The 14152-nt window shown below is 44.7% G+C and overlaps 1 protein-coding gene across 1 annotated transcript in view; it reads left to right on the top strand.

The window, feature by feature from the left end:
* Positions 1-14146, top strand: part of LOC122063863 (probable leucine-rich repeat receptor-like protein kinase At1g35710) — a 14848-nt gene extending 702 nt beyond the window's left edge. Inside the window, exon 2 of the mRNA XM_042627584.1 lies at positions 11601-14146. Coding sequence (XP_042483518.1) covers positions 11601-13909 — 2309 coding nt within the window. The 3' untranslated portion in view covers positions 13910-14146. The remainder of the gene's footprint in view (positions 1-11600) is intronic.
* The last annotated feature ends 6 nt before the right edge of the window (positions 14147-14152 follow it).

A 14152-nucleotide genomic window follows, 5' to 3' on the forward strand; every position in this document is an offset into this window, starting at 1 on the left:
CGGTCAGGTCCGCTTGGCCTTAGCTAGAGCCCCCAATCGAGGTTTTGACCTTCGGTCCTTTGGCCTTTGTGACGCATTGCTCGTGTCTCTGGCTCGAGTGACATGTCACTTGTGTCTTACCTGGATTGCCTCGGGAATCAGCATTGATGATGTGTCGAGGTCTTTAATGAATTGGGGCGCTATGCACATGTATATTACATATATGTATACGTAAATTATATGTATATATATATAAAGATACATATTACATCTATATTCTATAGTAAGCCTATACGGATCGTCATTACCTTGCCTATATAAAGTGAGACCTCCTCATTTTTATCACTTTTCCCAAAGCCATCAACCTTCGGTCTAGCACTCTTTCCTTCATCTTCAGTTTTCCTCATCCATCGTCATCAATAAGTTTCATGTCTAGCTCATTCGGTAGTAGGCCCTCATCCTCTGAGGGGACCACCTCTAACCAGAGATATTGCAGTCTCAGACGTGTCCGAGGTATGTCCTCGGGTTCGTCTTCAGAGTCCCATTCGTCTCGTGTTTCCTCCTCCACTACTACACCTCGTGGATCTGTAGGTGGTCCGAGCGTGGAAGATATTATGGAAGGGGTTCTTAAAACGCAAGCCCAGATGAATGAGTCTCTTCCTGTAGAGGCTAGGGAAATAGTATCTACTATATCCGAGGTAGAGCTCGATGAGCTTAGGGTGTCTTGTAGTATCCCAAGTGAATTCGACCTTCGGCTCTCAAGGCCCACTAACAAGGCCAGTTATAGGAGCCCAGGTGAACTCTGCTTCTACCGAGATGCCTTCAAGGCAGGGCTTTGGCTTCCACTACACCTTCTTCAGCCAAGTGTTTCAGCACTATGGCATCTGCCCAGCCTAGCTAACTCCGAATGGGTGGCGGCAGATCCTTAGTTTCATAGTGTACTTCTGTCGGATTCAGACTCCCTTCTTCTTTTTCTCAATTGTCTGTCCCTTGGAGCCAGTAAAGGGGACTCGGGCTGGTATTACTTCAGCCCTCGGAAGGACATTGGTTATTGAATGGGTATCCTTCATCGATCGATGGCTGGAAGCACAAGTATTTCTTTGTGAAATCGTCCGAGGGTTTCCCCATCGGTAATCTCTGGGACATTCCCGACCTGAAGGATGTTAATGCCGTGCCTGCCCTCTTCAGGGTGGACGCAGAGTCACTAGCATTGGAAAAACTCAAGCCCTGAAGTCCACCAGTCGAGTCCAATTGTCTTCAATCGGACGCTATGCTATTTCGGTTTGGGCTTAGCCTGGGTGAGTTAGGGTCGTGCGATTCCATTCTTGCTTTGTCTCCTTTTGCCTAATGCTAACCTTTGTTTCGCCTATGCAGTGTAACTCTCCAGGGTGGATGTTAGAGCGACAGAAGCAGCGAGGCAAGCACAGGTGAAGGAGGCCCGCGCGAGAGAGGCCCAGGTGAGGGAGCAGCAGTAGAGGCAGAAACAAAAGCAAGATAAAAGGAGGATTCCAACTTTTGAGCTGACCGATCCTTCTTCTAAGAGGAAGAGGGGTCTTGCACGAAAGCCTACCGAAGGTGCCATTCAGGCCCTCACCGCCCATGACCGGGATGCCTTTGCCCCGACTAAGCCTTTGTCAAACATTCATTCACAGAGTCCAGCATTGAACCAAGGCAGGTGTGAACGTTGCTTCATCCCCGACTGGTCCGTGAAGGAGGATGACACTTTCTCTGTTGGAAGGGTGTCTCGGGAACTAATGCTGAAGGGTAACCTTCTGAGGGATGTTTTCGATGCCCAGAAGCAAGGAACCTCGACCATGGTGACCAGCACATGCTTCTACATGGCAGGGGTAAGATTCCTTCGGTCTTCGGCTTTTAGGTTTCCTTCTCGATCGCTCTTATTTTTATAAATGTTCCAGGCCCAGAACCAACTTGCCCAGCTGATCAACCAAGTTGAGGCCATGGCTCAAGACTTGGAGAGATCTGAGCTGGAGAAGGTGAGCCTGGAGAACAAGCGCTCTGTTTTGATTGAGAAGGTAGAGCATCTGGAGACTGAGCCCCTTCGGGTTCTCCAGAAGCATGATCGGGAACTCTCAGAGCTTAGATCGCAAATATCTGCGAGGCTTAAAGCAGTCGAAGCCCGAGGGGTTGAAATATACAAGGCTTCTGAAGATTTCTATGAAGAAGTTAAGTAGGCTGCTGCTCCCTAATACATAATGGGGTCGACCGAAGTTCGTGACTGGGTTCTCGAGCATTATCCAGAGGTGTCTTTCGAGGATAGTGGCCTTGTTTTCAAGGATGAAGGCAGGGCTTCTTCAGCCCCTGCCCCTATGGCTACTCAGGTGACCGAACTCAAGGACAGTGGTGATGAGGAGGAGGTTCAGAGGCCCCGTGAAGTCCCCCTTACTTCTGGTCATGACGGTTCAGACCGAGATGTTCCCGGTGCCATCGATGGCAAAGCTATTCTCCCGACTAAAGCCTCTTAATGAATGAAATGCCTTCGGGTCTCCTTTTTGTATCTTTTGAACTTGGGCCTTCCGAACTCCATGTAATTTATGCCTTCGGGCTTCTTTGATGACTAAAACGCCTTTCATCTTTTAGCTTCCTTCGTGCCCTTTTTATTATCGTCACTATTTTTTGTTGATTTGACAATTAACTCCGAGCACGGACTGTCACAGAGCTTCGGCTTCATAGGTAAGGGTAGGAAAGCCGAAGCCCTTATGCAAGTGATTCAGTAAAATCTTAATTACAAGGTGGGAGCATAAAGCTGAAGCTCTTTCATGAGTCATCGTTTCCTTCATGACCGAAGGATGAGGGGTGCTACTGGCAGCCCCTTGTCGCAGAGCAGTCCTTTGATCGGGCTATTTCGGCTTTGTTGGAGCCTTCCATCTAGGGATCCCTTCGATCAGGTTTGCTTGACCTTGGCGTGTGCTTCCCGACTAAAGGGGGGACCTTGGTCCTATGCCCGGTTTTGGCCTTAGCTCCCAACCAAGGGGGTACCCCTTCGGTCAGGTCGTCTCGGCTTCGGCCTGAGCCCCCAACCAAAGGTTATACGTTTCATAGCCATTATTTGGGCAATTGCCATGAACCAACTTATATGAAATAAAAATCCTCTGGAGAGTGTGCTTTACTACTACTGCTAGGCATGTTACTAATGGTAGAATTTCCTCAAGTTCTTTGAGTTCCACGATCGAGGTACCATTTCTCCCCCCATAGTCTCCAGGTGATAGGACCCTGATCGTATCATCTTTAAGACTTTGTAAGGCCCTTCCTAGTTTGGAGCTAGCTTCTCTTGATGCTTTGGGTCTGATATTTTTGTCCTTCTCAGGACAAGGTCACCCACTCTGAACTCGTTCCTTCGGATCTTTGCATTGTAATGTCTCGCAACCCTTTGCTGGTAGGCTACAATACATTCTCTCGACACTTCTCGCACTTCATCCAGGAGGTCCAGATTTGCTCGAAGCCCTTTATCATTTTCTTTTTCATTGTAGTACTAAACCCGATGGGTCATGGCTCCTACTTCCATCGGGAGCACAACTTCGGTGCCGTAAGTTAAAATGAAGGGTGTTTCCCCGGTGGTGGATCTCTCAGTTGTGCGGTAGGCCCAAAGGATGTTGAGTAACTCTTTTTCCCATAATCCCTTGGCATCATCCAATCTCTTCTTTATTCCTTGGAGAAGCGTACGATTGGTTACCTCCGTCAATCCGTTGGTTGATGGATACCCAACGGATGTTTTCCTATGGTTAATGCCGAGGGCCTCACAAAATAAGCTAAAAGTTGGATTGGTGAACTGAGTTCCATTGTCCGTTACTACCACCTGGGGAATTCCAAATCGATAGACCACCACTCTCTCAAAGAAGTCCCTTATGTTCTTTTTGGTTATCGTAGCCAGAGCTTCGGCTTCTGTCCACTTCGTGAAGTAGTCTACTGCTACCACAACAAACTTTCTTTTCCTCGTTGCAAGGGGGAACGGGCTTAGGATGTCCATTCCCCACATGGCAAATGGTACCAGGCTTGACGGGGAGGAAAGCTCAGTACAGAGCTACGGATGGACGAGGGTGAACATCTGGCACTTAACGCACTTCCAAACTAACTCTTCTGCATTCCTTCTCATGGTCGCCAGAATAGGCCCTACCTCAGCACTTTGTGGGCCAAGGCCTTGGCTCCAAGATGTTGGCCACATATTCCTTCATGTACTTCTCGGAGTGCGTACTCGACGTCGACAAGATTCAGGCATTTGAGGTAGGGTGTGGCAAACCCTATCTTATACAGCATCTTGTCTTTTAGCATGAAGCATGCTGACCACATTCGTATCTTCCTTGCCTCATCCCTATCTTTGGGAAGTACACCTTCTTTTAAGTACCTGATTATGGCATCCATCCAGTTAGGTCCGTTCTCGCCAATGAGTAACACCTCTTGGGGTCTTTCGGTACTTGGTTGGAGTAACACTTCAAAATACACCGATCGTCTAAGGTCCGTGAAGTCAGAGGTGGCCAACTGCGACAGTGTGTCTACACTGGCATTCTCTTCTCGTGGCACCTGCCTTACCTTGAACTCCTTGAAGGCTGTTATTCTCTCTCGCACCGTCTCTAAGTACTCAGCCATCCTTTGTTCTTTGGCTTCATAGTCTCCATTCACCTGTCGTCCCACGAGATGGGAGTCACTGTGTACCACTAACTCCTGTACCATCAAAGCCCACGCCAAATTAATTCTGGCTATTAGCGCTTCGTACTCTGCTTTATTGTTGGAGGCATCGAAGTCGAACCATAGGGCATACTTGATCTTAAAATCTTTGGGGTTGACTAGTATGATCCCTACACCCCTTCCTACGCTGTTGGAGGCACCATCCACATACAATGTCTAGGTATTTTCTGCCTGGGCCTTAGAAAACTCCTGGGGATCATCGAGGAGCATTGTCTCGGCTATGAAGTCTCTTAGGTCCTGTGCTTTTATTACAGTTCTCGATTTGTACTGGATGTCAAATTCTCCCAACTCTATGGCCCAGTTTACCAAGCGATCGGACATATACGGCCTTTGTAGTATCTTCTTCAAGGGCTGGTCTATGAGCACGCATACCGTGTGTGATTGAAAATAAGGCCTCAGCTTTCTTACTGCTGTTACCAGGGTGTATGCCACTTTCTCTATCTTTCTTTATCTTGTTTTGGGATCTAGCAGGGTTCGGTTAACGTAATATATTGGCCATTGTTGCCTTCCTTCTTCCTTCATCAGTACCACGCTTACTGCCACTGCCGATATAGCCAGGTACAACTACAAGGTATCCCTGGCATCTGGCTTCGTCAATAGCGGGGGTGCGGCCAAGTACTCCTTCAGTTGTTCAAAGGACTTTTTGCATTCCTCCGTCCATTCGAATTTTTTGGATCCCTTTAAGGCTTTGAAGAAAGGGAGGCACTTGTCAGCTGATCGAGACATGAACCGTCCTAGGGCGGTGACTCTGCCTGTTAGCTCCTAGACTTGTTTCACATTCTATGGTGACCTCATATCTCGAATGGTTTGTATTTTCATCGGATTGGCTTCAATTCCCCTCTCCGAGACAATAAAGCCGAGGAACTTTCCCGATGCTACTCTGAATGCACACTTTGTCAGGTTCAGTTTCATGCCATACTGCCTCAGCACTTGGAATGCCTTTTTTAAGTCTCGAATATGGTGTTCTGCTTTTAGGAGTTTCACGAGCATGTCATCTACGTATACTTCCATGGTTTTGCCTATCATCCTCTTGAAGATCTTATTCACCAGCCTTTGATAGGTGGCCCTTGCGTTTTTTAGCCCGAAGGGCATGACTTCATAGCAATATAACCCCCCTCGGTCACGAAGGATGTCTTCGGGACATCGGCCTCAGACATCTTAATCTGATTGTAACCCAAGTACTCGTCCATGAAGCTTAGCGCCTCGTGTCATGCTGTGGCATCGATGAGGAGGTCTATTTTTGACAGGGGGTAGCCGTCCTTTGGGCAGGCCTTGTTCAGATCAGTGAAGTCGATGCAGGTCCTCCATTTCCTATTTACCTTCGGGACCATCACCACATTGGATATCCACTCCTAGTATTGGATTTCACGGATGAACTGGGCCTTCACCAACTTTTCTACCTCTTCATCTATCTTCTGCTGCCTTTCGGGGGTGAAGGTCCTCTTCTTCTGCTATACCAGCTTCTTAGTCGGGTTGACACTCAGATGATGCTTTATTACTTCTCAGCCTATTCCAAGCATGTCTAAGGCTAACTAGGCGAACATGTCAGAATTGTCTCAGAGGAATGAGATGAGTTTTTCTCGTTGTTGCCTTGGCATTGTAGCCCCTACTTGGAATTGGAGAGTGTTATCTCCCTCTTCAGCTTCAACTTATATCAGCTCCTCAACAGGTTCCCCCCTTTGATAACTGGTGTTGTCGTGCAGATCTTCTATCAAGAGTGCCTCGCCCGCCTTTTCTTTTCCCCATAAGGTGGTGCCGTAGCACTTCCGGGATGCCTCCTGGTCGCCTCGACATTCACTGACACCATTCTTGGTTGGGAACTTCATCTTGAGGTGTGGTGTGGAAACGATAGCCTTTAGTAGGTTTAAACCAACTCTCCCTAGTGTGGAGACGATAGCCTACTACCAGGAAGTTGATCATGACTGTTACCTGTAGGTCTCTAGTGCCAGCTCTTACTGACAACTCAACCGATCCCTCCACTTTGACTAGGGCACCAGAGAATCCTTGCAACGGGTGTTCAACCTTCTTCAGCTTTTCCTCGTCTAGGCCCATCTTTTGGAAAGCTTCAAGGAATAGGATATCAGCTGAACTGCTGTTATCCACCAAGATCCTTTTTACTCTACAATCGGCTATGGTCGTGGTGATTACCAGGGCATCATCGTGTGGCATGTGCACCCCTTCCAAGTCGTCATTAAAGAAGGAAATAACCATCCCCGTCTTCGCCTTCTTGTCCACCATTCAGCCACATGCACGCTTCACGCATAGGCTTTTGCTTTCTTAGCCGAGGTTGAACTTTCTCCAGCGGCTAGGCCTCCACAGATTATCACTATAACCCTAGTTGGGCTTTTATGATCGTCCCGAAGGTGATGGTCACCTTCCTCAGGTGTCCGGTCCCTTTGCTGTTCCTGATTGCCTCTGCGGGCTAGCCTCCTCCTTTCATAGCGGCCTCTGTCGTCTCTTTGACTGTTGTCCCTATGGTTATTACCGTCTTGGGCATCCTCTTTTTTGTGATCTACGAATCGGCCTAGATACCCTCTTCGGATCATTCCTTGTATTTCCCCCTTCAAGTGCCAACAATCTTTAATGTCGTGGCCATGGTCCCTGTGGAAATGACAATATTTGTCCATATTGCGTCTCTCAGGGTGTCGTCCCATCTTCCCTGCCCACTTCATGGTTCTGGCATCTGGGGAGTCCTTTATCTGCATTAGCACATCCGTTCGTTTTCGGTTCAGGGGAGCGTATTTCTCAAACTTCTTCGGTGGACTGGGTGCCCGACCACATTCGGACTTTCGTCTTTTGCCCTTTTCAGAAGGTTTGTCATCTCCTCTTGGGATCCTTTTCCTCCCTGTCTTCTCTTCAGCTTCTTTATCGGCTTGAAGGGTTTCTTCCATCTGGATGTACTTATCACATTGAGCCCTCTATTCGGCTAGGTTCCTTGGTGTATGCTTCGCCAAAAACCTTTTTAACTCTTTATCCTTGATGCCTCCTAGCAGGGCCGCGAACTCTTCTTTTGGGTCCAGACATCTGATCGTGATCTTCTCTTGCTGGAAGCGCTTCATGTAGTTTCACAGTGACTCTCCTTCATGTTGTTTTATGTTGGTCAGGTTCAACGTGGTCTTCTAAAGGGGTTGGCTACTGGAGAATCCCTTCATGAAGAAGTAACTCAAATCGCTGAAGCTGTGGATTGATTTCGTCGGCAAGCGGTTGTACCATAACCTTACCCTCCTCTGAACATCAAAGGCAGGGCTCGACACATGATGTTTTCTAAGACTCAATGGAACTGCATCGCAACCTTAAAGCCTTCCAAATGATAGACGGGGTCTCCTGACCAGTCGTAGGTATTATATTTGGGCAGACGAAAACCAATCGGGAGCGGGTCCCTCATGACTTCATCAACTAGAGCCATGTCATTGGTGAGGTCCAGCTCGCGAGCTCCCTTCTGGTTTTCTGCTACCTTTCGGATCTCATCCTTCAGGTCTAGGATCATCTACTTCAACCTTGAGTCATGTAACTGTTTGTCCCCTTGATGCAGTTCTTCATGCCTGGCCCCCGTGACACGCCGCATTCTTTCTTTGGGTGCGGGGCTTTCCCTCATTGCTAGGTTTTGAGGATTTCGACCAGACCTTATCAATCCTGAGCTACTCCGGACCTCATCTTGAGGTCGCTCTGGTTGGACATGGGAGCTTCGCGCTGCTCCACCGGTCTTATGAGAGATAGCTTTGGAGACCTCTTTCATTGTCTTGGACATTTGGTCATACTTCTCCTAAAAGGCGTCGAACTGCTCCTCATCACATATTCCTACACCCTAGGAGGGGGTGGAGGATCGGTATCCCTGCACACCGGATGTCCAGTCGAGCACTGGTCCCTCACAGAACCTTTTCAATCGCTGTTTTCCCGTTCTTCCCTGATGTCCATCAAGGGAGGGAGCTCTTCCGAAGGTTCTCCCTCATTCATATTTATATTCGGCGCTGCTTTGTTTTTTTACGATTGTAGGTTCTCCCCACCATTACCGTTGTTCTTACGGACGGCGCCAATCTGTTACCACCGAAAATCAGCCAAAGGAGCTAAACCTGCACAGGGATAGAAGGCAAAGGCCCGGAGGTATCTCTGAGGTTGGTCTTCCGATGCCCAAGTTAGAGACCGGCGGAATAGTGTTTTCACAAGAGTAATGGTGAGTGTTGACCTACCTTTCCCCTCCTTTCGGGCCCTCTCTTATAGTGCTTTGAGTATAGGGTTTCTTTTGGGAGTCCCCCTCGGGTCTGCCTTTTTCCCTTCCCGAGTCCTACTCAGATACGTGCTATCCCTTTTGTGGGGAATATTTCCTATTCGGGTATCTTCTCCTCACGTGGTTTACGTGGTTAGAAATCTTGCGGCCTCTATCAGGTGGGCGACATGTGTCCTTCCTTTGGATACCACGTGTTTTTACATTACTGAGTGATTAATTGGGCCGTATCACATCCTATCAACGATATTTGAAACCTACCTTATAAATTTCCCACCCCTTTCATCCTTCAAACAAACGGCCTTAATGTTTTAAACATGCATGTAAGCATTATACCTTTACGTACGTGGCACGGCTGGGATTTCTCTAAGACATCTCTCTCTCTCTCTCTCTCTCTCTCTCTCTCTCTCTCGTCCGTAAACAAAAACTGAAAGACTTGACCCCGAGTTACCAATCGATGTCTAACCCAGTGGGCCTAGGGTAGCCTTTGATCAATTCTCAGAAAAAGAAACTATCATTTGCTTTCATTGATTAAAATGTAAAAAAGAAAAAGGAAAAAAGAAAGATCTTTTTCTTTTGTCGTCCATTCAAGGAACAAGATTAATATCACTATCATTGAGTGAGACTTTTTCTTTAATTATTTATTGGCATATATAACAAGACTTTATTAAGTGAAAACGTATTATGTTATCGTAGAAAGAAAGAATTCCTGCCTAGTTTAGTCTTTGAATTCTTTAAAAAAGAAAATCTTTTGCTTTCTTTGATTGAATGGATAAGAAAAGAAGGATCTTTTTCTCGTCATGGACAAAAGACTTTGAATTCTTAGAAACATGATTAACCTCGTGTTTTACGTGTTATCCACCAAAGAAAGACTACCTTTTAGGTATAAAGAAGAACGATTTCTTTTAGGTGACGTGTCCCAGTTCAGTTCTATTCCCAGAATTGTAATCATATTTTATTGGGTTTGATTTGATTTTAGATCTTCGGTTTGAAACTAGTTTCATTTTCGGTTTTGATTCTGATTTGACATTTTTATATAGGTCTTAATGAATCTACATGCAACGAATTCACAAGCTATGGACATTTCCTAGAGAACGGATCAGCTATTCGTACGATTACCTGATCGTACGAGTTAACTACTAATAATTGTACGAGTTAACGACTAATACCTATCTTTTTAATTATCTGATATACCCCTCTTTATGTTTGTAATGGCAGAAAATAAGACAGGTGTTGGTCGCTGACTCGTATGACCAAGTGATCGTACAAGCAGCGGATTCTATCTCCATTTCCTAGGCCATGATCTCTATGGAAAACAGCTGGATCCATTTGAACATGAGAGGATACAAGTGGACAAGGTTGTCACATTCTGTCCACAGCCCATGTGCAATTCAAGGCCTCGGAGGGAGTATTTGGGGAAAAAACTGGAATAAGGTGTCCGTGTATGATGTCTTGTATTCTATCATAGTTTAATCCAGAGGGTATTGGTGCAGGCACCTCAACAGGCATGATGGCGGTTCCGCTAGCCGGTTAGCGGGCCATGGGGGTTGCAAAGGGAGCAGAAAGCCCCCCTGCATAGCAGAGGTGTAGGGGGTGCAGCCCCACTCGATTTTTTTTTATTTGAGGGCAGTTTTGTAGTTTCCGGATTAGGGTTTTTCGCTATATATTTATAGCAAGGATTTCTTTATCTGTAATGCAAACAATATTGAGAGCTGTGAAGTAGGATCTCATCTCACCCAGGACGTAGGCAATCTTACCGAACCTCTTAAATATGTGTGCATTTACTTGTTCTTGTTTTTCCATTATTTTCTGCATCATTCTAGGGTTGCTTTTCTACATAAGAGAGGTAAGAGAACCTCCTCATCTATTGACTTTGACCCGTAGTGGGATGGATAAAGATTTCATGCTTTCTCTATAGTAGTTGGGAGTGTAACAAAATAGAATTGGCAAGGATAAGAGAACCTTACCCCCTGTAACTGTCGATATATCATTTCGCGTACTATAAAGCTCCTATTACTCTTCCATTGCTGAAGGCACCCACAAACAATGGCTTTCAGCAACCCAACTGTACTAGAATCCTTCTCCTTCCATCTCATATTCTTCCTTCTGTTCTTCTCTTTGCTCCTCTCTTCTTCCTACTCCTATGCCTTGAGTTCCATCAGCACTGGCACCAATATTGTCTCAGTAGACCAAGCTGATGCTCTCCTCAAATGGAAAGCTAGTCTCAACAACCAAAGCCAATCTGATCTCCATTCATGGAGTCTACTTGATCCTAATGCCACCAATTCCTCTCTGCGATCTGACCCGTGGTGCCGTTGGACTGGAATTGCTTGCAATCAAAGGGGAAGCATCACTGAAATTAACTTACGAAGTAAGGGCTTGAGAGGTATGGTTGAGAACTTCCCTTTTCCCTCACTTCCTGCTCTTACACTTCTGGATCTCTTTAATAATACACTTTATGGCACTGTTCCATCCAACATTGCTAACCTCTCGGTTATCAACTACCTTGATCTCTCTGTGAATTATCTCTCAGGATTAATTCCATCTGAAATCTGCTTACTTACCAGTCTTCAAATCTTGTATCTTGATCATAATAGTTTCAATGGATCAATTCCTTACGGAATGGGAAGATTGAAAAATCTTACTGTTCTGACCATGCACTCCAACAAACTCAATGGTTCCATACCTGCATCTCTAGGTAATTTGAGCAATCTACAACAGCTGTCTTTGTACAAAAACAATCTCATTGGTTCAATCCCTGCATCTATAGGTAAGTTGAAAGATCTGCACTTTCTATACCTATACCACAATCAATTTTCAGGTACCATTCCTCAGGAAATAGGAAATTTGACACAGCTTAACTTATTTAGCCTGAAAAATAATAGTCTAATCGGTTCCATCCCCCAAGAAATAGGAAATTTGATCTCACTTAGTAATCTATACTTAGATATGAATAATCTCAATGGTTCAATCCCTGCCTCTTTAGGTAATTTGAGAAACCTATCCATTTTAAACCTCTCTCAGAATCAACTCTCTGGTAGGATTCCTCTAGAAATAGGTAATTTGACAAGTCTGACTGAGCTAGATATGCCCACCAATCGTTTAACTGGATTCCTCCCTTCGACTTTGGGAAACCTACAGAAGCTCACCGTATTGAACCTGCTGGAAAATCAGCTTTCCGGATCGATCCCTGGAGAAATAGGAAATCTTACAGAATTGGTTTACTTATCATTTGGAGGTAACCATTTCTCAGGTAGTCTGCCACAAGAAATAGGAAATCTTACAAAATTGGCTAATCTACAATTGGAAGAAAACCATTTCTCAGGCAGTCTGCCACAAGGGCTATGTATGAGTGGATCACTTGTAAACATCACTGCATATAACAACCATTTCAGAGGTCTTCTTCCAAAGGGCTTCAAGAACTGCACAGGCTTGTTTAGAGTTCGACTTGAAAATAACCAACTTGTTGCAAACTTATCAGAAGACTTCGGGGTTTATGAGAAGCTGAATTACATTGATTTGAGCAATAATCAATTGCATGGTGAACTTTCATCAACCTGGGGCCAATGCCAAAATTTGCAAACTCTACAGATGGCTGAGAATAATATTACTGGTAAGATACCTCCAGAGCTTGGGATGTTAACTCAATTGGGTAAACTATACCTCTCTTCAAATTACCTGGTGGGAGAAATTCCTAAGGAATTTGGTGAATTGAGAAGTTTGCTAAATCTCTGTCTGGGTGGCAACCAACTTTCTGGTAGTTTACCATTAGAAGTTGGAAGGCTATACAGCCTAGCATATCTTGACTTGTCATCAAACAGTTTCAGCGGACAAATACCAGCAGAGATAGGGAACTGTTCCAACTTATTATATCTGGATTTAAGCAATAACCATTTGAATGGAAGCATTCCATTTCAAATTGGGAATCTACTTTACCTTCAACTTCTATTGGATCTTAGCCAAAACAGGCTTAGTGGAGAGATTCTGTCGCAGTTTGGAAATTTAGCCTACTTGGTAAATTTAAATATCTCCCACAATCAACTTTCAGGTGCCATTTTTTCTGCATTTGATGGAATGTCTAGCTTGACATCCATTGATATATCTTACAATGAGTTTGTGGGTCCACTTCCAAACAACAAAGCCTTCCAAAATGCTACAATAGAAGCTTTAAGAAATAACACAGCACTGTGTGGCAATGCAAGTGGTCTGCAACCTTGCAAATCATCCTTGTCAAAAGGAGAAAATGGAAAACCAGACCACAAAATCCTGATTATTGTTATGGTTTCATTGTTAAGTGTACTATTTCTTCTGTTTGCTTCTGTTATCGCTTATGTTGTCCACCGAAAGATAAGAATAGTTGAGACAAAGCGAGGAACAGCAACACATGTTAAAGATTTATTTTCAGTATGGAATTACAACGGAAGAATAGTATATGAAGAAATTATTGAAGCAACTGAGGATTTTGATGCTAAATATTGCACTGGGACGGGAGGATATGGAAGTGTATACATGGCAAGGCTGTCAACAGATCAAGTAGTAGCTGTCAAAAAGCCTCACCAACCATTACAAGATGAGTGTGAGAATGCCAACATGCAAACATTCAGAAATGAGGTTTGTGCGTTGACAAAATTGCGGCACAGAAACATCGTGAAGCTCTATGGTTTTTGTTCATCTGCACAACACTCTTTTTTAGTTTATGAGTATTTTGAGAGAGGAAGTTTGGCTAAGATCCTCAACAATAGTGAGCTTGCTTCGGAAATGAATTGGACAAGAAGGATTAATGTCATTAAAGGTGTGGCGAATGCTTTGTCTTACATGCACCATGATTGCTCACCACCGATCATTCACCGCGACATATCGAGTAACAATGTTTTGCTGGATGAAGAATATGAGGCATGTGTGTCTGACTTCGGCACTGCTAGACTTCTAAAGCCCGATTCATCGGATTGGACTTCTCTAGCGGGGACTTGTGGATATGTTGCTCCAGGTAATAAATTCATTATCTAAAGATATTTATAGATAGTACTTGTATGAAATATATATTTTTTAATATCTTATAACTAATTCTTCATTCTTTCTACTTGTAATTAATATTTTACTAGGTGAGACTTTACTGAGCAAATTTTCATCGATCAAGCCATTTTTATTACAAGTTTGGAAGTTTTTTTGTCAGTATCATCATATATTTCAAAATTGAGTTACTACTCCCATTAAATAAATTTTGAAAATTTTGATATATTCCTTACCATT

The sequence above is a fragment of the Macadamia integrifolia genome, chromosome 1 (assembly GCF_013358625.1).
Source record: "Macadamia integrifolia cultivar HAES 741 chromosome 1, SCU_Mint_v3, whole genome shotgun sequence".
NCBI lineage: Eukaryota > Viridiplantae > Streptophyta > Magnoliopsida > Proteales > Proteaceae > Macadamia > Macadamia integrifolia.